General features: G+C 40.1%; 1 protein-coding gene and 1 pseudogene across 1 annotated transcript; both read left to right on the top strand.

The window, feature by feature from the left end:
* The first annotated feature begins 59 nt into the window (after window positions 1–59).
* Window positions 60–17,774, top strand: LOC115783247 (suppressor of tumorigenicity 14 protein-like). The gene is made up of 18 exons (XM_030733985.1): window positions 60–158; window positions 1,209–1,323; window positions 2,785–2,915; window positions 5,341–5,411; window positions 5,964–6,157; window positions 7,237–7,272; window positions 7,496–7,724; window positions 8,096–8,232; window positions 8,632–8,729; window positions 9,331–9,431; window positions 10,204–10,337; window positions 10,443–10,547; window positions 13,232–13,336; window positions 13,661–13,786; window positions 13,870–14,053; window positions 15,433–15,704; window positions 16,059–16,195; window positions 17,373–17,774. Exons 1-18 carry the CDS (start codon window positions 96–98, stop codon window positions 17,532–17,534), a joined length of 2,400 nt encoding a protein of 799 aa, XP_030589845.1. The 5' UTR covers window positions 60–95; the 3' UTR covers window positions 17,535–17,774.
* Window positions 17,775–21,248: 3,474 nt separating this feature from the next.
* Window positions 21,249–26,093, top strand: LOC115783248 (GTPase IMAP family member 8-like; annotated as a pseudogene).
* The last annotated feature ends 1,696 nt before the right edge of the window (window positions 26,094–27,789 follow it).

Genomic DNA, 27,789 nt, shown 5'->3' with positions numbered 1-27,789 from the left:
GAGAGACAGAGAGATCTTCTCGTTGGCCTGACACCAGGAGAGTTTCACAAAAAGGAGAAAAAGGACAATAAAGAAGTTTTAAAAAAAAAAAAACCATGAGGTGGGACACTGATGAGCTGGATTTACTGGGTTCACAGGAGAGTTTAAACTCCACACAGGTGAGTCCAGAACCTGCAAAGTCAACCTGCCTGTGACATCATATCAGAAACAGGTTTGTCGGTTTCACCTGAGATTAAATAACAGAAGTGTGGTTTGGTTTATATCTAAATTATGAAAGGAAGTATTGATATGCATATGATGTGCATGAGGCTGGCTCTAAATTGGTTTCCAGCACAGATTAGTTATATAGTTAGTTATTACACATCACACTCCACTGGTTTTATGACCTGTGACCTGTGTGATGACAGGTTTCTGTTACACAGTGAAACATGACGTTCCTCTGACAGGAGAACCGATATAAATCCAAGCTACACAAACACACAGAGGAAACACTTTTACTGGCTGATTTTGCAAAATTATTCAAAATTTTAATCACTTAATGAATTTTATTGACTGAGTGATTTCACTGACAGAAAGTTACTTGTTACAGTTTTAATCATCAAATAGCAATAAAGAACTTACTTATTATCATTGTTTCCATCTTGTTTCCTGTAATCATTGTCTCCTGAGGACAAAGCATTTTAATCTGGAAATCTGAAGCTCTGGTACAGAGTCAGCAGAACTCAGAGGAGTGGGTTCTTCTGCAAATGTTCTAAAGAGAAATGCAGACAGCTCAGTCAGTGTGTAGCCTTAAAAACCTTAATAACAGTACATAGATCTATTAATGTTCTGTCATCAGTTATGTTACACTGATCTAAAATTTCAAGGCTTCTTTGTGTCCATTTCAAATCACTCATAAAAATAATTGAGTTTGTTTGCCCTCATGGTTTCATTATCAGCAGCCGTGAGCTTCCCTTTAGGGTTCATACTTGTAGAGTTTCACAGTTTCTTCCTCTCAAATTTGGACACTTTATGTTTCTTTTAATGTATCCCTGCAGCTCGCAGTCACCAATTAACTCCCTTTGTGCTGTCTCCTCATCTATATGTGATTTTCTTCCTAATTATGGAATCTTTCATTCTTTTAGTGGTCTATGTTTTAGTGTCATACAGTCAGGAAATTGTTAAACTCTAATAACCTGCCTCCTCCCTGCCTCTCTTTCTGTCTGCAGGGCCGTTACACAAACTACAGCCTCTGCAAGAAGAGGCTGCCGGCAGCAGTCGGCCTGCTGATATCAGCTTTTATTCTGGCTCTGATGGTTGGGCTGCTGCTGCGGCCCTTTCACCGTAAGCTGACTTTATCAAACTTTACCCGTACATCAATGTGTGCAATTCTTTCAGCTCAATTTTGCAGAGCTGGCCTCTGTAACCCCATAACCGAGGCAGGCCCACCTAAGACCCAGCAATTCATTTTTGTCCAGTGTGGAGGACACGAGTCAGAGACCCATACATCAATCACCATTTATGCAGGCTGTATGAGGCCCACTGTAAGAGAATATCCTGGGCTGTGTATCGATGCCATGTTTGTGGGGGCTAATAGACGTTTTTGGACTCTTTTTTTAAAATGATGGAAGTTGCAGCTTCCACATTTTAAGGCCCCAAAGGAGGTTAAGTGATGTTTTTTCAGATATTGTGATTCTGTTGCTAAAAGTTGTTTCATCAAATTGAGACAAATTTGGTTTCCTAGATTTCAGGATTTTACTCAAAACTGTGGAAGTGGAACGTCTAGACGGGGAAATAACCTTATCAGTTGAATTCAGTCACACACACACACACACACACACACACACACACACACACACACACACACACACACACACACACACACACACACACACACCAACTAAAAGTTTGATTTCCTGTCTTACCCTATTGATTTATATGATTTATAATATATATCCTAGAAGTGCATTAAACTGTACCTCACCTGCCTACCATGTGATACATGCTGGCCACAACACTGAGACAGGCAGGTTTCTGGTTCATCAAACAGAAAACAGGCAGCCAGGTTTTAGAGAAAAAAGTGTCAGCGTGTACAAACCAGAGGCAGGTGCTCCTCGCTGACACTGATCACAGGGCTGCTTCTCCTGTTATCAGTCTTCTGCTGACTACAAGCTGTGTCCAAACATTCGATTTTCTCACAATCACAATATAATGTTGTGATTTCTATCTTACACTCACACACAGTCACACTCTGACGAGCACATCAGGAGCAACTCGGGCTTCAGTATCTTTCCCAAGGCTACTTTGGCATGCAGACCGGAGCATCCAGGGATCAAACCACCAAGTTTCTGATCAGTAGACGACCTGCTCTACTTCAATGCGCAGTTATGACCTGTTCCTCTACTGCTTGATAACTGCAGGCAGTTATGATAAGAAATTAAAAATACCATGAGTAAGGCAGTGGTGATTTAGACAGTGTTTCACTGATAATATTTTTGCATATTTTCAGCATTATGGCCTGTGTGTTACTGACGCTTTCCACAAAATATTATTACATAATAAATATAAATATTGATTTATAATACTTGCATTAAGTTCCTGTTAATACAAACTGAGCGTTTCCTCCTGCTGCAGTCTAAGGCATTGGAATAACTGCAGGTAACTTTTGTTTTGAGCTACAGAATATTAATTATGTTGCTTTCTGTGAACAGCATCACTAAATGAGCTCTTTCAATATAGCTGATTAAAATAAATAAATTTTCGTATTGTTTGTAAAATATTTGAAATATTTCTGTGTGTCTTCAGCACCCAAAGAAGTCACAGTGAAGAGAACTTTCATCGGCTCCATGGGAATCAACAACCACAGGTTCCTGCCGGAGTACGAAGATCCCAGCAGCACTCAGTTTGCTAACCTGTCTGCTCAGGTCGGCCAACAGGTGAGACTTTACAGACTCAAAGCATCATGGGAGTTCTCTGCATGTGCTGTGTCACATGTGGAGTTCATGAAGACACAGAAGAATAATATGAAATATGGAGTGATTAACACATTTATTGGACCACCTTTCATAAAACAAGAAAGACCATCTGATGCTTTAATGATGACTCTACAGACAAATAAAATCTGATGTTGGTCATTATCAGTGCTCTTAATTAAGGGCTGCTGTGGCATCAACTTTACACTGAGTGGTGATCTAATAAATTTATTAAGCACAGTAGATAAATGTATTGAAATTAGTTAATGCAAATATCTAATCAGCCAATCATTCAATTCAGTTTGATTCAGTTTTTATTCAGTATGATTCAGTATTTATATAGCACCAAATCACAACAGTCACCTCCAGGTACTTTATATTGTAGGTAAAGACCCTACAAAAACACAGAAATGACCCCCTATGAGCAACACTTGGTGACAGTGGGAAGGAAAAACTCCCTTTTAAACAGGAAGAAACCTCCATCAGAACCAGGCTCAGGGAGGGGGGTCATCTACTGAGGGGGGGCTGAGGGGGGAGAGACAGGACAAAAGACATGATGTGGAAGAGAGACAGAGATTAATAATAACTAATAATGCAGAGTGGAGTCTAAACAGAGTGAAAAGAGGTGAATGAAAAGAAATACCCCCAGCAGCCTAGGCCTATAGCAGCATAACTAAGGGATGGTTCAGGGTCACCTGATCCAGCCCTAACTATAAGGTTGATCATAAAGGAAAGTTTTAAGCCTAATCTTAAAAATAGAGAGGGTGTCTGTCTCCTGAATCCAAGCTGGGAGCTGGTTCCACAGAAGAGGCACCTGAAAGCTGAAGGCTCTGCCTCCCATTCTACTCTTAAGTATCCGAGGAACCACAAGTAAGCCAGCAGTCTGAGAGAGAAGTGCTCTGTTGGGGTGATATGATACTATGAGGTCTTTGAGATAAGATGGTGCCTGATTATTCAAGACCTTGTATGTGAGGAGAAGAATTTTAAATTCTATTCTAGATTTAACAGGGAGCCAATGAAGAGAAGCCAATATGGGAGAAATCTGCTCTCTTTCTAGTCCCTGTCAGTACTCTAGCTGCAGCATTTTGGATCAGCTGAAGGCTTTTCAGGGAGCTTTTAGGACAGCCTGATAATAATGAATTACAATAGTCCAGCCTAGAAGTAATAAATGCATGAATTAGCTTTTCAGCATCGCTCTGAAAAAGGATGTTTCTAATTTTAGAAATATTGCATAAATGCAAAAAAGTGGTCCTACATATTTGTTTAATATGTGCATTAGTGTTTGTGACTCAGTAAAGTGCTAAGCTAATAGCTATAGTAAGGAGCAAATCCCCAAAGACACAATAAGTGAATACTGTGAATATAATTTCAAGGTAATTCAGCAGAGAGCGTACTTTGGATAAAGCATGTGAAGATTACACTATGAAATGAGCCATTGTCTAGAGATTTATAATTTATTAAGCTACATGGAAACACCACTGCGTGGTGTACAGGAACAGGAAGTGGTACAGTACTGCAGTGAGTGTCAAAACCAAGTGAGAGCACCATTCAATGACCAGAAGTGAAAGACTTTCCCAGAAAAGGAGAGGCCTACCAGTTGTTTGTGCTACCTGTGGGTTCTCCTCAGTACAGGTAACAGCCAGCTACATAGGAGTGAAAGAAGCCATCTATGTCCACTGTGAACAACCATCATTGAACAGAGGAGGTGGATTACGTCACCAACTTCCCCCGCTTACAGTGCTGTCCTGAGCTCCCTTCCCAGACGTCTCAACCCCCATTCACACCTTTGTTCCAGTGACCTCAATAGGCCACAGGAAACAATGGAGCGGAGTCCTAAATTGGTTTCAACTGAAACCACTGATTAAATATGACCCACGCCCCCTTCACACCTGGGCACATGTGTTCACGCACATGATCAATAGAGGGTCATAACCACCTCCAGGGGACTACGCCCACAGGGGTTTAAATACCTGGGTCTCTCCACCATTTGGTTGAGAACTGAAGAAGCCTTTCGGATGAGAGGTGAAACGTCTTCAAGAAACAAAAAGAAGTCCAGTTGCCTTTTTCAAGCTCCAGAGACTGCTGCTAACAAAGCAACTGTGTCAACTGTATCCTGTCAATATGGATCAAAATGTTTCCAGCATTTCATCTTAAGCAGCTCTGAAGGCAAAAGGAGGTCCAACCCTGTGCTGATAATATCCAGCTACAGACCAATGGGCTGTCATTGTCATCGTTTTGCTAAATGACTGTGTGCTATGAATCTGGATTGTAATCTTGATGTTATCACAAACCACTTCTGCTCTGCGGCTTCTTTTGTTGTGTGTTTCTGTATTTGTTGATTTAATCAAAGGAAGTAGGTGTAATTACATGTGACCTTTTTCTCTTTCAGCTGAAACTGATTTACTCCAAAAACTCAGTGCTGGCCAAATACTTCAACCACAACAGTATCCAGGCCTTCAGGTACTGTGAAACACAAACCTGACTGACTGCCAGAGGCCATGGTGTCATTCTTGTTCAATGCTGTCTCTTTGTCAGATGTTCAGATAGATATCAGTGATCAGCTTATATAGTTAAAGTTGCACACAGGCAAAGTGAACAACACTGTTGTTAAGATACTGAAACAACAGTTACCAAAGTTCATGTTTTAGAAGCAGCATGAGGATCAATGTAACTCAGACAAGGATCAAGATGTAATGCTTTATGACTGCGTTTCCACAACAATTAGTGGTTTGTGCCTGAGGCTCATTAACGCTCATGTATGTGCAGATAAATAAAACCATGCCACAAAGCTCCTGGCACCCAGTTTATGTGCTGATTTTTAGGCCACAGGAGATCGAACCTGGTTATTGAGACAGTTTGTATGTACTTTTGCCAACTTTATGTGTGTGCTATTAGACAGGCAGTTTTAATGTGGTGGATGGTTTATGCCCAAAATGTTGAATCTTGTTGTTCAATGTTGCCCTTCAAAAATAAAATCTGTATAAATCCTCTGTGTGTGTACTTGTGCTGCAGTGAGGGTGACAGCGGTGATGACAGCATTGTGGTGTATTACGAGTCAGAGTTTGATGTCCCCGTCCCTCAGCAGACCTCGCTGGATGAAGCCATTGGATCTGTGGAACCTCCCACGGGAAGTCAGTGGGATCAGCAGGGACAAGGGCTGCAGAAACCCACAGACACTCTGAACATCAGCAGCATCACCACACAAGGTTTGATGGCTCACAGATTCACTCAGTTTACAGTTTTCCACAGGTTTGTTAATCATTTGTTAGCAACTTTATTAACCAAACAATGCTTCCATGTTTTATAGAAAGTGCCATGATTTAGTTCACATGAAATTAAAACTACCAACATTAAACAGAAAAAAGATGAAATAAAGGAGATCAAAGTAAAAATCTAAATAAAATGATGCAAGAAAGGCATAAAGTAACGATTTCAATAAAACACTAAAAAGTCAAATATATTGAAATAATGTGGCTCTATTGTTGTGATGAGCAGTGTGGCAGGCAGGAAGTGGACCCAAATGCAGGACTCCAAATGCAAAATGTACTCATAAATACAGCTTTATTGCTGATTCACCAAAACACACAGAGAGGCATGAAGAACCTCAACAAACACCAGGAAAACTGGAACAAAAACCACACTTCTATGAGGGAGGACGCAACAAGAAATAGATGAAAACTGAGGGCTTAAATACACACAGGAGGTGATTAAGGAGAACAGATACAGCTGGGGATGACGAGGCATGGGTGAACAGAATCTGACTGATTAAATAAGGGAAGCAAAACCAAACAATGCACACAGGACAGGGGCTGCAAAATAAAACACAAAATGACTAACATGACAAAAATGCAGACTTGAAATATAGAGCACAGGGAATCGAGGAATTAATATCAGTAACCTGGTTATTGATATTAACTCCTCAATTCCCTTGGTTATGGTTATTATAATCATAACCAAGAACACTCAGAAAAATGAAACTAAGGTCTGAGGATATGAACAGGGAAACCAACCAGAAAGAAAACCCGTAATAACATAAGAAACACTGGGAGACATTAAACAACAAAAGCTTAAAGTCTGAAGGACTGAAAACACTGGAGCACAGGACCAGGACATCTATAGAGCCAAATGGTTTAATAAATTGAATTAAAGTAAAATAAAACATTTTATAATGTTAAAAATATTATTTAAAATTTCCACCAATATTTATCTGAACATGCTGGTGTTGTACTTATATCAACACAGTGAAATATGTGGTTTACTAAAATATTTAACTTTGTGTTTGCAGCTATAGATCAGCGTTTGACCAGAACCCCGTTGGCTGGTGAGATCTGGTTTTCCTGTTGGCATTCCTGTGTTTAAAGTTTGAATTTTATTAAAATGTAAACAGATTTGAGTTGCCTTATAATTCAAACGAGCTTGTTTATGAAGGTAAATATGTTGCAAAATGTGAGCGTTTGTACCTTCATACGCTGTTGCAGTAAATATACTTCATTGATTGTAACACCGCTGTGGCTAAATCTGGACCTTTGTCAACATATTTTCAGAGAGGAAGATCTTCAACATCCACGTCAGAAATCCGGGTCGTGTAAATTCTCCGGGATTTCCAGGCTCTCTGTACCCTCCGAATATCAACATGCAGTGGAGGCTCCGGGCCGACCCGGGCCACCGAGTCTGGCTCGAATTTCACAATCTGGTCCTGGAGAACAACTGTCAGCACGACTTCATCAAAGTCTATGATTCACTGGCCCCCATAGAGAAACACGCTCTGATAGAGTGAGACAAATATCACTTTCCCAGACACACACACACACACACACACACACACACACACACACACACACACACACACACACACTCTTTTTGTTGACAAATTTACAAAGTTTGTAATGAAATTTTTGAATTACTTAGTTTATGTAATAAAGTGGGCAGATGTGTATAGAAAAAAAAATCTGTTTGCAGGAAAGCTGCTTATTTTTTATGACACACTTCTTGTATAAATGCCAACTTGTGTTCGGGAAGAGGAACTTTTTATAGTTTTTGTTTCCACACAACCTTCATCCATCAGGCCCCAGGACTGTGGCATCACTGTGGTGTGTTATTAGAAATGAAACAGGCTTCTGTTTACCTCTGTTTTCCTTTCTCAGACAGTGTGGAAACCCTCACCACGCATTGTCCTTCATCTCCTCTGGAAACATCATGTTACTGACGTTTGTCACCAATGAGGAGAAAAACTTCGCCGGCTTCAGAGCAGACTACTCCCAGATTCCTCTGACTGGCCTAAGTAAATCAAGACTCTGAACTGTAGTCACTTCATATTTTTTAAATTCACTGGGACTGAAATGCATGAAAATGTAAAGCTAATGTTAGGAAAATACATGAAACTCTTGTGTCAAGTAGGTGAAATGCTAAAGGTACAGTCAGTATTGGGGGGATAGTCTAAAAAAGAGAGATATTGTAATCATAAGTATACATAGATTAGTGTGTATTTACATCCTCCCACAAACTGATGAGATAAAAATGCGTAGGAGCAGCAGCTGCCATGTTCCCCCAAGTTGAGTTATAATAGTAATTTTTCAATAATCTCGTCTGAAGCTCTCTGTGTTAAAAGGTCTGATTCAAAGGTAGCATCACTGTGTCAGCGTCTCTAAGTGACTCTAATGATAATCTGTCCGTTTCTCAGATTGTGGCGGTAATCTGACTGGAGATAAAGGTTTATTCTCTTCACCATTTTTCCCCTCCAATTACCCTCCAAGGACATCGTGTGTCTGGAACATTGAGGTGAGTGCAGAGATTCCTACATTTTATTTCATCCCCCTACATGGAATGTACCATTGACAGATAGAGGAAGTGGCTGACAGCAAGAAATCTTATTAATGGCTAGAAAAGGCTGCTCTAAAGGACTCTGATCATGGTAACACAGAAATAGGCTCTAAGCACCAGATCCGTAGAAGAATAAGAGTACAACAGTCGACAGGACACCAAGTTGCAGACTGTGTTGATGTGCAGTCCAGCACATAGTAGCAGGATTTTAGATACAGGCTGGATCAGTGGGACACTGAGAGGCACAACCAAGTGGTTTACAAGTCTCTATTTCCTGATGGGAGACTCTGACAAAGATGTGTTAGAACAACCAAGACCATAAATACAAAGACAAAAAAAAAACAGGGATCCAAAAATCAAAACACAAGGTGGCAGCACAAGGCCCGAAAAATAGCACAAGGGAGGGAGGAAGCTGGGGGCGGAGCAGAGCAGGGGTGCAGTTCAGGAGCCCGGCCAGCAGCGAAGATGAGATAGTTCTGGGGGTTGGCCTGAATGACAGAACTAAGAATTAAAGCTTGCTCTTTTTTTCACACTTATTTATGTTATTATTGTTTTACAGGTTGCAAATGGAAAGTTTGTGAAGGTTCAGTTCAAAACGTTTTTTGTGGGAAATCAAAGTGAACAGTGCCTCCACGATTATGTTGACATCAATGGTGAAAGGTGAGTAAGCGCTAGTTTAATGCCTCCTTATCTTTCAGCTGCTTTCTACATCATCCATGGTCACTGTAGGATTGCAGCGGTCCTAAATTAAGACTGCAGAGCTCTGAGTCAGAAAATCTCAAAGGGTGGCTCAAGACTTTTGCACTGCACTGTATCTCAGAATCACAAATGTTACTGTTCAAGCTTCCAAATCAGATCCACTATTTTAAAAATCGTAGGCCAGGCCTAGGCAGTTTGAGTCAGCAGTCAGAGTCAGCAGTCAGACTGTGCAGTGATCTCCAAAGTGAATTTGTTATCATTTGTTATCACTGCATCTTGATAATGATGTTCTGTGAAACAATGCCACACTCAAACCCCGTGTAATTCACAACAACACTGCGTATTATTCTAGACTATTAATAATTAAGATCAACACAAGATTCAGAGAATCAGGAAAATTCAATTCAATTTAATTTTATTTTATTTAATTGGAGTTTATTAGATAGATATGATTCAAACCACTGTAGCACAGTAACTCTAATACCTATGGCATGCTCTAATCTCTGTAATAAAATGTTATGGTCAGTAGTAATGAACAGTGCACTGAGGTCTAGCAGGACAAGCACAGAGATGAGTCCACTGTCAGAGGCCACGAGAAGCTCATTTGTAACCTGTGATGTTATGTCATGAATTCTTAAACCTCAGTGAAACTGTTCAAATAAAAGGTTGTGTTGTTGTGCATGTATGTTAATCTAATAGATATGCAATGTAATGCCTAGCTTTTTTGTTGTAGGCTGTGTGGCAGTCGTTTAAAGAGCAGAGTGATCACCATCAAAAGCAACAAGGTGACCATCAAGTTTAACTCAGAATCCTACTATGTGGACAAGGGTTTTGCTGCTGAGTATGAGGCCTTCAACTCAACTGATTGTAAATATGACATATTTATTTATTTTATAAATGCTTAAATAATGGCAACATTTTCTGAAGCAGGTAAACAGATGAAGGGTTTATTTATTTTTTTTGTCTTATCAGCTTGTCCAGGAAGGTTCCAGTGCAGCAACAGCCTCTGCATCAACAAGACTCTGCACTGTGACGGCCTGAACGACTGTGGAGACAACAGTGATGAGATCAACTGCAGTGAGTCCGAACCATCAAACATCTCTTTCTAAAAAGAGTTCAAGAAAGTTTAGCACCAACTTTATCAATAAACCCCCACTCGCCCTGCACACATTCTTGAGGGTTGAGCTTGAGGGTCCTGTGCAGTATCTTAGGAGATCTCAGATGTCCTTCCTGGAATCAGCTGGAGCCAGTCTCCACTGCCCCGAGTGTTCTGATTACCTCGGGAACCACTGTTGCCTTCACCTTCCAGATTCTCTCTAGCTCTTCTCTCAGCCCTTGGTGTTTCTCAAGTATGTTACTATCACTACTATATCTGACAGGTTAGCTATAAGCAGTTTGCCTGTCTATATCTGGAAGTCCCATTGATCTTAGCTTGGTCATTCTCAACTACTCGTGGGGACGTATCCCATTTTGACCTCGGGACTTCCAGGCCATACCTGGCACAGATGTTCCTGTTTACTATGGCAGCCACTTGGTTATGGTGCTCTATGTATTCCCTCCCTGCGAGCATCTTGCACCTTGCTGCTACATGCTGGATTGTCCCAGAGGAATATCTGCATACCCTGCACCTGGGGTCTTGCCTGGAATCAGCCTCTATCGATCTTACACTTAGAGCTTGTTCTTGTGCTGCCATGATTAGTCCCTCTGTGTTGTCTTTCAGTCCAGCTTTGTCCAGCCATTGGTAGGACTTTTCACTTCTTCTCTCTGTCAATGGTACATTACATAGTCAAATGTGACCGGTCCCTTCTAGAGATCCTTTGGGATCAGGACTTCAGTCAGCCGTTCTGGGTGTGTCTTATCCATTAGCAGCTGGTTCATTTGTGCTGCCAGGTGCTCATGGAGTGTAGTTAGCTTCTTTAGCCAGCAGGTGTGACTCATGTCAGGGGCTGGTGCTGTCCAATTCTTCATATTCGAGACTCTTTCTTAGATGTCTGCCACTGTGATGGTCACTGGATCCTGTTCAGGGAGCTTGCTGTGCACTGAGCATTGTTGTTATGTATTGCATCCTTCTCCCACATGCTCTTCCAGCATTGCTCCATCTCCAGCCTTGGTGGGGAGGATGTTCTCATATTGTTCCCCTGCCACTGAGAGTACACCTTGGATGGTTCAATGTAGAACATCTAGTTTTTTCTCCTGGCATCTACCTCTCTGTTATACCTGTTCAAGCAGTTAGCTCAGGCTGTGAGTCTTTGCTTGGCAGTTTCTAAGGCCTCTGGTATTGACAGCTTGTTGTATTTCTTAGGCACCTCTTTCTTCATCACACCTTTCTGCAGCTCTGATGTTGGCTGACTTCTCTCAGTGCTTCCTTGATCTTGGCCTCAGGTCTCTTTCTCTATGGGGGGTACTGCTTTTTGCGTCTGCTCATCTTATAGCCAAGCATCTCCAGGTTCACTGTGGTAAAGATCAGCTGGCTGGTTTCAGCTATGGTTGCAGTAGGTATTGTCTGTGATGCTGCATTAACACCTTCTAGTAGGCTTTCAGAGGCTAGTCTTGGTAATCGACCATGGAGGGTCCAGGTTTTAAGCTTCGCCATCATATTCTCTTTCAGGTCAGCTGATCTCATGTTTACAGTACCAGTTGTTTTTGGGGCTTAATACCCAGTTTTGCTTGCTGTAGAATTTGTGTTGTACCTCATCGATCTCTGGTTGTGACAGCAGTTGCTTCTTGTGGATTTTGATGTTAGTCTAGATGTTGGGTGTTGTCATAGGTCCCACATCCTCTTTGTGTAATCCCTTTCACTGGGGTTACATGTGTAGTAGCATTCCAACAGTTCTCTATTCTCATCCCATGTCCACTTATGTCACAGCCTTGTTCCAGTCGCCCACTTCTCATCAGTAAGTCCTGGTTCTTCAACACCTGACGCATACCTTGTAGTCAACTTTTTTTAATATGGTCACCATTGAAAGTAACAAGTATCAAGTTTAGCTCAGACTCCTCTTACGTTGACCAGGGTTTCACTGCTGAGCACGAGGCCTTCAATCCAGCTGATCGTAAAGAGGATTCATTTAATTAAAGCATTTTCTGTCACGGTGCGTGGATGCATGCTGTGTGGTGTGTAAAGGAGGAGAGGACCCAAAAGCAGGATGCAGGTGTAGGCAGTTGTAAAGGAACCAAAAATGAGCATTTATTACAGCAGCAGGAAACAGAGGAGAAAAAATAAACAAAGGCAACAAAGTGAAACAAAAGGAAACTTATACTGAAGAACAACTAAGGAATACCAGCAGGCACAGGGAAAACACAGCCACAACACAATAAGACTCTGACAAGGAGAAAACTGAGACAATAAATACACAGAGGGAACGAGGGGTGAGTGGAAACAGCTGGGATGAACAGGTGAACAGAATGACACTAACGAGACTCAGGGAAGTAAAACAAAACACAAAGCACATGAGACAGGATGTCAAAATAAAACAGGAAGTGAGAAGACTGATATATGAATGCAAAATTGACACCACATAAGGAGGACACAGACTAGACATGACACAGTGACAGACACTCTGAAAATAAAACAAAAGAAACTCCACACCAGGGGAAACACTTTGGGATGGAACACAAGGAGAACCAAGAATGCATAAGAGGAACACATGAAACAATATAACAAAACAGTAACAATAAAGATAACAAAACTACGAAAGACCATAAACTAAGAAACAAGCGGTCGCAGACCCAGGACCGTGATATTTTTTTGTTTGTCTTATCAGCTTGTCCGGGAAGGTTCCATTGCAGCAACAACCACTGCATCAGCAAGACTCTGCAGTGTGACGGCTCTAACGACTGTGGAGACAACAGTGATGAGATCAACTGCAGTGAGTCCAAACCATCAAACATCTCTCCCTGTAAAGTCTAAAAAGAGTTTTTAAAAAAAGCTTTAGGACCAAACGTGGATTCAATTTCAAATAGAAGTAGTCTCTGAGTCAGCTCAGATGAAGACAACTCAGTTAATATGTTTGCATTAATATCCCTAATTGGAATACAAAGAACTCAAGATACTAAGGGATAAGTATAAACAAACTGAGTCCACACACTGAGAACTCTGGGTGTTGAGTCCCAGTGCAAATGCTTTGGAGATGCTGAAAAAGAAGAATGGTCTGTCTGTAAGAGTTTCTTACTGTGTGTCTCCTGTCATTCAGCTGTTGTGTTGCAGCAGTGCTCGACGTTCAACTTCCGCTGCAGGAACGGACACTGCATCAGTAAACTGAACCCAGAGTGTGATGGAGTGCAGGACTGTGAGGACGGCTCCGATGAAGCTGACTGTGGTACGTTTACCGCACACTCACCCACAGACGGCTGCAGTCTGAAGTTTCTAGTTACTTTTGTATTAAGATGTGTTTGTTTTCAGAGTGTGGGATGAGTCTGTACCAGAGCACTCGTATTGTGGGAGGTGAGGCATCACGTGAGGGTGAGTGGCCCTGGCAGGTGAGCCTGCACTTCAAGGGGATAGGACACGTGTGTGGAGCTTCTCTGCTGAGTGACCGCTGGCTGCTGACTGCTGCCCACTGCGTCCAAGACACCAGAAGATACAAGTAGGAGCTCCTCCCTCTGAAGTGATGGGGCTTTAAAACCTTGTCTGAATCACCTGTTCAAGGTCATCTCCTCTCAAATTTCTAGACAGCTTCGAGTGCAGCTGTTCGTTTAAGATCTCTGCCTGGAAAGTCCTCTTCTTTGTGTCCACTGCCATTTTATCACATATGCTAAATTTGGACCCAGAGCACCCAATACGCCTCCCTGTGACTATATCTGCTTCACAAAAATGAAAAAGCATTTAAAGGATTGTCATTTTGACACACTGGATGAGATTCAGAAGATGACCCTGAATGAGAGATTTAACTGTATTTGACTCAGGAAGGTTTTAGTCTTTAAAGCCAGTCACAGAACTTTTTATTAAAAAGGTGTAGACTGTATCAACTGATATGTGGAAACTGTTTCACTGTATCAACTCTTAACCACTCATTTTTTAAAAATTTGAAATCATTCATTTAACCTATTTTTAAAGCCTATTTCCATCCATCCATCTATATTCTTTTGTTTATCCAAGTTCAGGATCACGGGCCTGTTTTAGTCTGATTAAAAGTAACAACAAACCTAATGATTTGTTTAAAAGCATATTTAATGTCTACAAGTAAAGATGGCACTTTTAAATATAACTGCATTTTAAATCCATATATGCATTCATGTTCTTTCGAATTTTAACAGCTTCCGCTGCAGTTTCTGAAGATGTAAAACCTTTTTGAATAAATGAGATTATTCAGCAAATACAAACAAACTTTGTGTAAACTATAAACCATCCAGTATAAATTCTGGAAAAAGAAACATGTAGGGTCAAATTTACTGTTGGTTTGCAAAAGCAGGAAAAACTGTTTTGGCATTAAAATCTGTAAGGATTTATTGAAGAGGTCCAGTGACAATTTTACAGCTCAGAGGCATCAACAGAATTAGGAGCATATCTAAATAAATCATACAAATATGACTCACTAAAGGCAAAGGTTTGCTGTGTCATTACTAAACACATCAGCATTAAACCCTGTTTAATCAGTCCCATCGCCAGATCTCAGTCTTAAGGGGGGCTTATGAAGTCCAACAGGGGGGCACCACTATTATTAGCTTGATTAGTGATCTGGCTTGGGTGGGCGGGCCAGGGCGGGCCCAAGCGTATCAGTGGGCGGGCACGGCCCCCTAGGGCCCGCCCATAGCGACGGGTCTGTGTTTAATGCTTTGTTTAAGACCACAGTTATGTCTGTGTGTGTGTGTGTGTGTGTGTGTGCATGTACACATTTACACAAACATACATTTTAAATCCAGCCATATTCTTAACCGCTGATCCAGTTCAGCAGTTTATTTTGGATTCAATTATGAATGTAGTTCAAAGTATTAGTTGACAGCGCTGCCTGTTTTATTGATGCAGGCTCTCTCGGGCTGACCAATGGGAGGCTTTGCTGGGCTTCAACGTGCAGAATCAGACCAATGAGTGGACAGCAAAGAGGGGCGTGAAGCGGATCATCCCTCACTACTTCTACAACAAATATAACAAGGACAACGACATCGCTCTGATGGAGCTGGACGCCGCCGTCAAATTAACCCAGCACATCAGTCCCATCTGCCTGCCTTCCTCCACCTACTACTTCCCATCAGACGGAGACGCTTGGATCACCGGGTGGGGGACTACAATGCTGGGAGGTGAGCTGATAATAATCATCAGAGTTCATATGTTCCACACTGGAAATGATGAGGATGTTTTCAAGTTTATCTGAAATAAAGAGGAAGACAGATGTTTGGGTCGTTAGAATGAGCCGAGCTGCAACCACAGAAACTGAATCTGTGGAGGTCATTTGGTTCAATATGTTGGAGTGTTCCATCTCACTTTGCCAGGTTCAACAATACAACTTTATTGATTATGGTATACAGTTGCTCATAAGATGTGTCTGTCCAGCCCATATTTCACTTACTGCCTTTGAACCTTATAAACATGATCAAACATCTGTTTTTCATCCATCTACGAGCTCTACAGGATATGATCTTGTTGTCTGTCAGGTGTCCCGTCGACCACCCTCCAGAAGGCGGAAGTTAAGATCATCGAGCTTTGGTTTTGCAGCTTTCTCCTGAATTACAGGGTCACAGATAACATGCTGTGTGCCGGAGTCCTTTCAGGAGGCGTCGACACCTGTCAGGTACAAATCATTTACACATGCTTGTGTTAGTGAGACAGTGACATATGAATTAATATTACTAATATAGTGAGATATGAATAATTATGCTGCTGAAACCAGTCCCCACCTGTTCCTCCTGATGTTTCTACAGCGAGCAGCTGTTTCCAGAACAGGGATTAAAAAATAATAATAATTCAAATAAAATGTATATTGTTGATGAATTCAGTAAACAGGTGTGTTTAGTGTTAAGGGTAACCTGCAGAGTGTGGTTCAATCCAATTTTATTTATATACCATCAAATCACAACAGTCACCTCAAGGCGCTTTGTATTGTGGGTAAAGACCCTCCAATAATACAGAGAAAACCCAACAGTCAAAACGACCCCCTGTGAGCAGCACTTGGTGACAGTGGGAAGGAAAAACTCCCTTTTTAACAGGAAGAAACCTCCATCAGAACCAGGCTCAGGGGGGGGGGGGGGGGGGGGGGGGGGGGGGGGGTCATCTGCTGAGGGGGGAGAGACAGAGATCAATAATGATTAATGATAAACAGTATTCCCTGAAAGCCCCTCCTGTCTGATCATTTCTTAGTAACATTTACATTTACTCTAATGGATTACACAGCAGTGAGGAATAAGTTTTATTACAGAGGGGTGGCTGTGGCTCAGGAGGCAGAGCAGGTCACCTATTAATCGGAAGGTTGGCGGTTTGATTCCTGGCTGCTGTGGGCTGCATACTAAGGCATCCTTGGGCAAGATACTGAACCTCAATTTGCTCTCTGATTCAATCGTTTGAATGTGTGTGAATGGAAGATAGAAAGCACTCAGCTGCAGAAGGTAGTTCTTGTATTATTGGTGTGAATGGATAAATGCAAACATTTGAGTGCTCAGCTAGAGTAGAACAGCGCTATATAAGAACCATTTACCATTCAGAAGTCTTTCTGAAAGTGCTGTAAGTTTAAGGATATAAGGGCCTGACTCTGTAGTATAACTCACAAATATGCAGCTTAAAGCAGATAATCAGTAAACTGGAGAGGATCTTCATTTAGCCTGGAAAAAAAATTTGTTGCTCTATAAAAAAAAGCCCTCTGTAAAGCCAGGACATCTTACTACTCATCACTGATTGAAGAAAACAGGTTTCTTCAGAGTAAATTGATTGATTTTAAAAATCAGGCTCTTCTGTGACTCCTCTCTGACTCTCAGGGTGACTCCGGTGGGCCTCTGTCTGTCGCCAACCCCAGTGGGCGTTTTTTCCTGGCAGGTGTGACAAGTTGGGGCAAAGGCTGTGGTCTCATCTACGCACCTGGCGTCTACACCCGAGTTACCAACTACCGCAGGTGGATAAAATACAAGAGTGGACTGTAGCCACAGGAAGGTGGACAGGTTCTCTGGATTATGGGAATTTCTCCTGGAAATGGAGCCAGATGTTGGAATTTTTGAAACAGTTTTGTTTGTTTTTAGTTTTGCTTTTGCTAGAATATGAGAGCTGGTATCACTGGTATTTGTACTGATCAATGAAAGTAATTATATGTCTAATAAATGTCTATAAAGATAGATAAACAGAAAATTTAACCTAATTACTTAATTTCATGTCATATAAAGAAATAAAAACTGTGGTTTATACGTGTGTGTGTGTGTGTGTGTGTGTGTGTGTGTGTGTGTGTGTGTGTGTGTGTGTGTGTGTGTGTGTGTGTGTGTGTGTGTTCCTGACTTGAATCCAAAAAGACCTCCACCTCTCTGTGTAATATTGTCATAGTATTTTTTGTATGAAAATTTTAAATAACATTTATATCTTGTTACTTATTGAGGAACTTATTAAGTTATGGTTGATTTATGGCATCATTTGGTCTGATTGCCATTTATGGTGATTTTAATTATTTGTGACTCCTTCATGACGTCATAATGGTCTCACACTTTGTTTATTAGTTAATTATTGATCCCCTTTCGCTAACTTGCTAAGCTGATTGATTAAGTGGTTGATGATGTAGAGTGAATATCTTTGAAACTAATCTTTGAATCAATGCTCAATGACTGCGCTCTGAATAAAAATCTTTATTAATACCAGTGAAGAAAGTATTTTCAGCTGCTGGCTGTGTGTTGCTGTTGCATTGTTATTGTGTTACTGTGCGATGTGAAGTCAAAGTCTCTTTATGTGCAGGACATACAGAGGATTGAAACTGTGTAACTGTCAGACCTGAGGTGGAACGGTGGACACATGAATCAGAATTTGTACAGTATAAATGAAGAAAGTGCAAAAGAAGAGAGGTCACCACCGCCCTTACCCCTCTCCTGCTTCCTGTCATGCTGCTTGTGTCTCCACTCGGGTGAGGTGCAGGCGTGGGTGTCGGGGATGGTGCAGTGTAAGTGTGGCTCCTGGCAAGTATCAGTCATTTGTAATTAATGAGCACAATTTTAAGTGATTTGCAATTTAATTGGCCTCAACCAGCTGATGAATCTAGCAACCTTTTTAACTACCTGACATTGAGGGCTCGAGGAGGCCATACACCTGTATTATGAAGCATGATCATTAAAAGTAAAGCAATAAAATAGAAAGAAGTTTTTTGAAAAATACAGATAAATTTCTGCATTATTTCTTGGCTCAGGAAGTACTGATCAGAAGGATGGTAGTTTGATTCCTGGCTGCTCCAGTCTGCATGTCAAAGTATCCTTGGACAAGATACTGAACCCCAAGTTGCTCTCCGATGCAACCGTATGAATGTGTGTGAGTGTTAGACAGAAAGCACTTAGCTGTAGAAGGAGGTGCTTGTATGAATGTGTAAATGCAAACATTTGAGTGCTCAGAGTAGAAATGTGTCGTATATAAGAACTAGTGCAGTTACCATTTGTAGTGCAGGAAGTTTCAGTGCTGTGAGGAAGATCCCCAGTTTGATCCTGGGAGGAGACACAAATCCCTGTTTGTCAGAAAGGGCGTCCAACATGACAATACGCTAAATATCCAGAAATACCTGCTGTTATAAAACTTGTCAATGAGGGTGAAAAAAAAGCTTCTATGAATATAGAATTAAATCATATAAAAGTTCGTTATGGATATCCATCAGTAAAAATACTACGATGATATGAAAGCATTCATATGGAGTTAGTACTGTACAGAACTGTCCATCATTTTATTTTTTTCATTAAAAACATGAATGTTGAAGGATAAAATAAATAATCATAGATGGAGTAATGAGCTCCATTGTATTTGGGTTTGGTTTCCTTTTGAGCTGAGTTGAATTGAAAGGTCTGGATAACTTTTAGTAAGGAGTACTTTAAGGTTATATCAGTATACTCATGTGTTTTAGAACCCTTTCTAGTTGTAATTTTGGCTGAAAGTATAAATATCTCAAATAAATGAATTAATTTCCATGCTGGTACAGTTTTAACAGCAATTATTTTATTTATTATTTTAACATTTCAGAAATTTACTTGGTCATGAATATAATATATTTTAATTGTGTTTCAAATTACAAATTACAGTGGTTTGTTACAGAGTCTAACAACTCCAGTGGTGTTCAGATCTGCATTAGCTGGTTCAGGGTGATGTACTGGAGACAAATGGGAGACAGGCCAGGTGTGGTTTTATGATGGCAACAGAACAAATGAAAAGGAGAAAAATGCTCTCTTGGTCTGAGAGTTTCCTCAAGAAAAGAGCTTTTTTCATTGAAATGGGGCAAATGTGGAAGATACCACCCAGAGATAAAGAGGAGTTTACATGGTTGCTGTGCTGGTGCAAAGGTGAAGGCTTGGAAGTGGAGATATTTCAGCTCAATTCAATTTTATTTATACAGCACCAAGTCAAAACAGTCACCTCAAGGCGCTTTATACTGTAAGGTAAAGACCCTACAATAATTAAAGTGAAAACCCAACAATCAGACGACCAACTATGAGCAGCACTTTGAGGTTTTTCCTTTAGAAGAACTGTTGGTGTCACCAAAGAGGTTTAAAAAATACATGAATATAAATACATCGCTGTAACACTATTTAAACTAGTTTTGTGAATACATGTTTATTTAAGCATAACATTCATTTTGCTTGATTAAAGGATCAGAAATAAAGAGACAAATGTACACTTTTCTGTCATATAAGGCAACAAAAGAGGTTTCATTTCGAGTGTAATCAGAGGCAGGAAAAAGCTTTTAGTTTGAAGGTGTTTGTTAAAAACCTTCCGTGAATAAAACGGTGTCACACAGTAACTCAGTTTTATGGCTGATTCGGTTTTAGGGGAGAGTTTAGTTCACAGACAGCATGAGAAGGAGAAAGAGATCAAACCCAGACTGAGCCTCTCACACTCAGCACATGGTCGCTGTTTAAAGTTTACTGACACTTTCAGGTAATTAAACAATACATGTATTTTTCTGATATGACATACTGGGATGGATCAGTCCTCGGGACTCCGCCCCGCGCGCGGTGTCAGCTGGGATGTTTTCAACATTTTTTTTTTTTTTTACTTTCACTTTAACAAAAAAAAAATCAGCTGATTAGAAACTAAAAACATTCAAATATAAAATCTATAAAGTTTCAATACGAAGACCGATCAACATGGAATAGACTAACAGTTTAAAATTATTCTTTTTTTGATCGATGGTGAGTGTCGGTTAATCACACTGACGGCTCGTTTTTATCGCAGTGACTGAGCAGGAAACAGTTTCCGGGCGCGGTGAACAGACGCTCCACTGACAGGTTTTCATGTTCAGACTGTTTGAATTCAGAAAATCTGATTCAGGTCGATTCTGTTGCTGTGTGATAGTTAGTGTTCATTTTTAACCGTCTCTAATGCTGATGATATGAAGGAGTATTGGGGCCAACCTGAGGAGGAAAAACCGCCTTGTTGATTTTGGGCGGCTCAAACAGCTCTTCTGTCATGGAGAGCAGAGAAAGTGTTTGTGCAGGAAGCTTAGTGCGATCATTTATAATATTTCACATTTCAGTAAGTGCTCGATATACGATATACAGTCCTGCGGCTGTGAATCAGCTCCGACTTTCTCATTTCTAATTTGTATTTATACATTTTTCTCATTTCCTCATTTTATTGACACGTGTTTTTAGTTTAGGAGGTCACAGAGCAGCACTAAGAGTTCAGCTAAACCCTGAGTATCTCTGTGAGATGGTTCAGAGAGAACTGAATCGATTATATTAAAATGTTTTTCATTCATTTTCATTTCATCCAGATTCTTTGAAATAAGTTGTTGGAGCGACATCATGGCGGCCGCAGCAGGTGAGTCCAGACTGACTTTAACATTTAGACATGAGCATCAACATTTTCAGCTTAAATACGATTACTTTCAAACTAATAACAGAAACCTTTGAAACGTGCAGCAGAGAATCCCGTAAGTGTTAATACCGTCAGGAAGCATGTGGCGCCCTCCTGTGGTAGAACTGAAACGTTGTTCTTTCATAGTGTCTGATGGGAGGAGTTCATCCTCTTCTTAATGATCCAGTTTTCTGTGAATTGATGTCTTTATTTTATTTATTCCACTAACTGCTCTCAGAGTTTATTTTACTGTTATTATTTTAACCTTTCTAAGAACTTGTTGCTGATTTTCTCTGATCTGATATCTGTAGCCTCTTTTTTGATGCAATCTTTTAATATCCCAGTGCATATTTTATCATGTTTTATCATGTTGCACACACTGTATTTTCCTGCATTGTACTAATATGGAATTTGCAGTATGTTTTTATGTTTACGTTTTCTGACCTCAAACTAATAACCTGCATAATAATCATCTTTAAAGAGTTTCTTAAATGAACTGATTCACTTTAATCCTCTAACCCGAATCACAGATTTGCTTCTTTAGTTCCTTAAATATTTAATGGAAAACTCTTTTACCATCAGCTCAAATGTTCATCAGCACTTGTCACAATATTATATTTATAGCTGTAGTTACATTTTAACAGATATCTGAAAGTGGAACACATATTTCTGCACATTTGCTGCAACATCAGATGCTGGAAACCGGTTGTCTCACTTTCTCCTTCACTGACAACATTTAATCATTGTGGGATTTTGATGATGTCAAAGTTTGTAACTGTTATTTGTTATATTCACAGATGCACATCAGCAGCGATCAGCCAGCAATCCATTACTTCCCCCCAACAGTAAGTTAACCTTTACACACACTGCTCAGCCATGAAAAAGACACACACTTTTTTTTTTTTTTCACACACGTTTCTTTGGACGGCCTTTGGACTGCAGAGTTTATGAGAGGAAGGCTCTTAGGGGCACCAAAAGTGACAAATGTCATTGAGCTGAAATTAGATTCATTGTTGTTTAAAATACAAACTGTTTTTCTTCCTTTAAAGAGGATGAAACTGATTTGGATCCTTTTTTGGAAACAGCGTTGTGTGTGTATGTGGCTGTTTCCAGCATTTGCAAATTACCATATCTACTGTTGGTGTTACCATTTTTTCTTGGAGATTCTGATTTGGCAACATGTTAATCTAATATTTGCTCTGATAATCAGCAAACAGGAGTTTATGAAGATAAACATCTTAGATTTGTTGACCTGTTTGTGTTTCTGTGTCAGTGTCTGAGCTGAGGGTGGTTCTGCTGGGGAACAGCTGGTCTCAGAGGAGAGACGTGGGGAACTTCATCCTGGGAGGGGCCGTGTTCAACACCGAGGAGCCAGACTGCTGTGTGAGGGTCAGCGGACGGTGCAGGTGGAAAGAAATGGTTCTCATCAACACTCCAGATCTGCTGCATCCAAACATCTCTGAGGACAAACTGACAGAGTTTATAAAGAACTGTGTGCGACTCTCTGCTCCTGGACCTCATGAGGGTAGATACAGATACAGACACTGGTTCTACAGCCTGAAGACTTCACTGAGGAGCAGAGACGGAGGCTACAAACAGTCCTTGAAGACTTTGCTGATCAGTCATTTGAACACTCGCTGGTACTGATATCAACACCTGCAAAGGAACATTTAGCTTACACTGAAAACTATAAGCAGCATCCACCACTGAAGGATCTGGTCACGATGTGTAGATACAGACACTTGAAACAGAGGGACCTTGAACTTCAGGAACTGTGGACTCGTTTTTGTCAAATGGTGAAAGAGAACAATGGAGAACATGTGAGCTGTGATTTAACTGAGACTGGAGCAGGTGGGTCTTATCCAAACCTGTCTGCAGTACCTGCCAACATGGATCCCACTCGAGCTGCAGGTAAGTTCAGGAAAACATTTCACTGATTTTTATACTTTAGTTTCTCTAAGATTTTCTTTCTGGCAGGAGAAAAAGATAAAGCGTAAATACAAATTTCCACCAAATTAAATGTTCCTCTAGGATCAAACTAAATAACATCTTAGTTATCTCCTCCCTGGAGTTAACGCGCTCTCAAAAAAAAAAGGTTAATGTAGAGTTTGTGGACTACAATGTAGACTATGGCAGACACACAGACAGAAATAATCAGTATAATCAAACCTGAAATGAATTACAGTTCTGTCAGGACCAGTTTCAGTCCGATGATGATGAATCAAAGTTTTTTCCTGTTCCTTATATAATATTGACCCTCATGCTGGACTGAAGCATCACCAGAATAATAATATACAACATACCTGAACCCTGTACCACACTGTACAGTTTTGTGTGTTTGTGTTTGATTCTCAGACGATATTTTGACCGTAGTGCATCAAAAATGACCCATTTGAACATTTTCTTTCCCGTCCCCTCCTTCAGGTTTTCTTTTAACTACATAAAACTTTTATTCTAAAATCAAACCAGTGTTAACTTGTAGGTGATTCATACTCTGGTCTGACTATGAAGCCACTCAACACAATCATCCATCACAGCCTCTTCCCTAAGAATTCTTACATAATAATCATGTTAGCTCCTCCAGTTATTCTTTTGAATATTTGCAGTTAGGTTAAGAAATCTTTGGACAGTGACATAATTTTCAGCTGAAGTGCAGATTCAAAGAGTTGTTCAAAATGTTGCTTTAACCTCTGAGGAGCTGAACTTTACAGACAGCCTCTAAATTTAAGGGGCTTCAGTAGGTACTGACTGCTTCATTTAAAATAATTATGAACATCCATCAGCGGAACATTCAAACATGATCTACAGAAATCTCAGAGTGAGACTGACAGAGACGTCGGAGGAAAACAGAACCGTGATTTCAGCTTGTTTGTCCTGCATGGACTGACCAGCTGAGAGCGCTGATACAGCAGACTGAAAACATGCTTCAAACACAACATGTAACAAGTGAAACTACATATAATAGGTCATCCCTGATTTCATTTTTCAAAGCTGTTTGAGATTTTAAATTAGTAATGAATTCTAAATAATTATATTATGTTCATGATGAGCCTCATTAAACTCTTTTTTCCTTGTTGTTTGGCAGCTCGTGGACTCAGGATCGTGCTGTTTGGGAAAAGTGAGGAAGAAAAGACGACATTTGGAAACTTCATCACAAAGAAAAATTCTTTTCAGTTCAGAAAAATTTCTCCTGCTAAACACTGTGAAGCAGCTCACGGAGCCTGGAGAGAAGAACCACTGACAGCAGTGAAAACTCCCGACATGTTCAGCCTGTCTGTGGAGAGAGTGAGAGAGGAGATGAAGAGCTGTGTGAGTCTGTGTCCTCCTGGACCAAATGTTCTGCTGCTGTTAGTGAAACCTTCTGATTTCACCGAGGAGAACAGAAAAACCCTGAAGTTCATCCTGAGTTTGTTTGGTGAAGATGCCTTTAAGCACTCAATGATCATCAGCACACACAGACATCAGTGGAAGGAAACGAGCATCTCTGTGAACAAGCTCTTACAGGACTGTGATGGAAGACACTGCAACATGTCTGCAAATGACCTCCAACAGTTAATGGAGAAGATCGAAGACATGGTGCAACAAACCAAAGGAACCTTCCTCACCTTCACTGAAGAGAACACAGAGATGAAGCTAGAAAAACAAAAGGACTGGGAGAGGAAAGAAAAAGAGTGGCAGGAAAATCATCAGCAGGAAATTCAACGAATACGTCAGGAAGAGGAAGAAAAGCATAAAAAGCTCCAAGAAGAGTTCGAACAGGAGAGAGAAAAATATGAAAACCAAAGGAAAGAAGATCGAATCAGAAAACAAGAAGAAGAAAAAGAGAGAAAACAATTAGAGGAAAACTACAAGAGAAAACTGGAAGACGTTAAAACTAAATATGAAGAGGAGGCCAGAAAACAAGCTGAAGAACTAAATAATAGAGAAAAATACACCAAAGATCTTGAAGCTCAGAGAACTGAGTGTCTCAGGATTGTGTTAATAGGAAATACTGGTGCTGGAAAGAGTGCTTCAGGAAACACGATTCTAGGAAGAAGAGAGTTTGAAGCTAAATTTAGTCCAACACCAGTCACCAAATGTTGTCAGAAAGCACAGGGTGAGGTGGACGGTCGTCCTGTTGTTGTGGTTGACACTCCTGGACTGTTGCACACGACTTTGTCAAATGAAGAAGTCAGAGAGGAGTTGGTGAAATGTGTCAGTCTCCTGGCTCCAGGACCACATGTCTTCCTGTTGGTGTTACAGTTTGGCAGCTTCACACTAGAGGAGAAGGAGACAATAAGATTGATGAAGAAATTATTTGGGAAGAATTTTGAAAAGTTCACCATCGTTCTTTTTACAAGAGGAGATCACCTGGAGTTTTATGAAGTTTCCATAGAGGAGTACATCGAGTCAGAATGTAATAATTCCATTAAGAAGCTCATCTCTGACTGTGGAGGAAGATACCATGTATTCAATAACCGTGATAAACAAAACCGCACACAAGTCAGTGAGCTGATAACAAAGATTGACACCATGGTGAAGGAAAATGGAGGCAGCTTCACCAATGAGATGCTGTAAAAAGCTGAAGCAGCAATGAAAGGGAAATGCAGAGAATCCTGAAGGAGAAGGAAGAAGAGATGAAGAGAGAGATGGAGGAGCTTGAAAGAAAGCGTGAAGAAGAAAAAGAAGCATTGAAAAGAAGAATAGATGAAGAGAGAGAAAAATAGAAGAAGAGAGAAAACTGAGGGAGAAACAACTCAAGGAAAAAGAAGAAAACATCAACAGGGAGCGTGAGCAGAGAAAGAAAGAACAGGAGAAGATATCACGATGATGAACAGAGACGTTTGATGGAGAAAGAAAGACTTGAAAAGCTTTAAAAAGAATTTGAACAGGAAAGAAAGAAAACTGAGAAGAAACAAAAAGAAGATCGAATCAGAAGAGAACAGGAAGAACAAGAGAGAAAAGGGTTGGAGGAAAACTACAGGTCAAAAATGGGGGACATGAAATGGAAATGGAGCAAAAACAAAACTAAAGGGTGAAAAAGAGAAAAAGGGAAAAAATTCCAAGATGAAACAGAGAGAAGAGAAGAACAACTAAAAGAAGAAATGCAGAGAAAAAAGAATGTAAAGATTTTAAGTGATTAAAGAAAAGCACGAAGAAATAAACGCTCTGAAAGAAGAATAAAAAATAAATGTATCATGTGCTAATATTCTAACACTTACAGCCTCAATCACCATGATGATAAAAACTATTTATCATTTAATGCCACCAGGATCAAAGAATCCTACAGCTTTGACTGTCATTGTTTATCATTGTTTTGTGTACAGCTCATTAGAATACGTACATTTTTATTTTCAATTTGTTAAAATAATACAACAAAACATTAAACTGAAATAAGAAAAGTTGGGAGACATAATTTTGATGTTCTCATGAAAACATTACAAACTTATCCAGATATCTTCTCTGGATTTAGGGACTCCTGTTACAGGTAACTTTCATACAGGACGATCTTTAGCTACAGAACAACGGGCAACGCAAAAATAAAACTTGAATTATAATTATTATTTGGTTGTAATTAAAATCATTCTCACACTTGTTGTAAGCCTTTGACAGCTCATTGATAAAGAATGATGTTTGTGTCGTTACAACTGTGTACTCACAAATGTTTTATGTTTTATTAGTTTTTGTCAGGGCAGCTTGGTGATTGGAGTTCTGATCTGTAACTGTGATTTATTTGGATTTGCCACATATGTAGATCCGCATGTGGGTAAAACTTTTTTTCCCTTTTTTGTCCAGCTTCAAAAGTGGTGACTGGTGGATTTTACAACCTTTGGACAAAGTCAGGACAGCTGTTTTATCTGTTTCCTAGTAATAGAGACAATATTAAGCTAACATCTGTAGAGACATCTGTAGCTGTGTATTTGGTCTAACAGTTATGGTGGCACTGGGACTTAGAATTCATTCTAAGTTAAATACAACCTGAATTATGACGATTTTTTGTTTGTTCTTCTTGATAAAGTTAGAAAAGTAAAATAATTTTTAATTGACACAAAAGTCAACACCAAATAAATATGATCAATCTGATCAATATGAACAAAAAGTAATGTTCTATAAGAGGTAAAATAAAGAGAACATTTATTTTAGCCTCATCTGAGTGTTGAACAAATTATATTAACATATAAGGTTAATTACATGTCCATTTGACAAATTAAAGCATTTCACAATATTAAAATATGTCTTCAGTATGTTTTCTCCATTCTAACTTGACTCAGTGCTAGGTATTATTACATGGCTTTTACTGGAAACTGATTAAATGAAGCACATGACCTCTGATCCAAACTAATGTATAACTCAAACACTAAAGTGTAATAAATGGTTGAGAAATATTGA

This window comes from Archocentrus centrarchus, chromosome 7 (genome assembly GCF_007364275.1).
Source record: "Archocentrus centrarchus isolate MPI-CPG fArcCen1 chromosome 7, fArcCen1, whole genome shotgun sequence".
Taxonomy (NCBI): domain Eukaryota; kingdom Metazoa; phylum Chordata; class Actinopteri; order Cichliformes; family Cichlidae; genus Archocentrus; species Archocentrus centrarchus.
Note: the sequence above shows the minus strand (reverse complement) of the source record. Positions and strands in the feature narration are given on the sequence as shown.

Excerpts from the sequence above, each read along its gene's own strand:
- LOC115783247 (XM_030733985.1), top strand. The coding sequence starts at position 96 with ATGAGGTGGGACACTGATGAGCTGGATTTACTGGGTTCACAGGAGAGT. Across the intron at positions 7,273-7,495 it reads GACCAGAACCCCGTTGGCTG|AGAGGAAGATCTTCAACATC; the intron begins GTGAGATCTGGT and ends ACATATTTTCAG. Across the intron at positions 16,196-17,372 it reads GAGGCGTCGACACCTGTCAG|GGTGACTCCGGTGGGCCTCT; the intron begins GTACAAATCATT and ends TCTGACTCTCAG.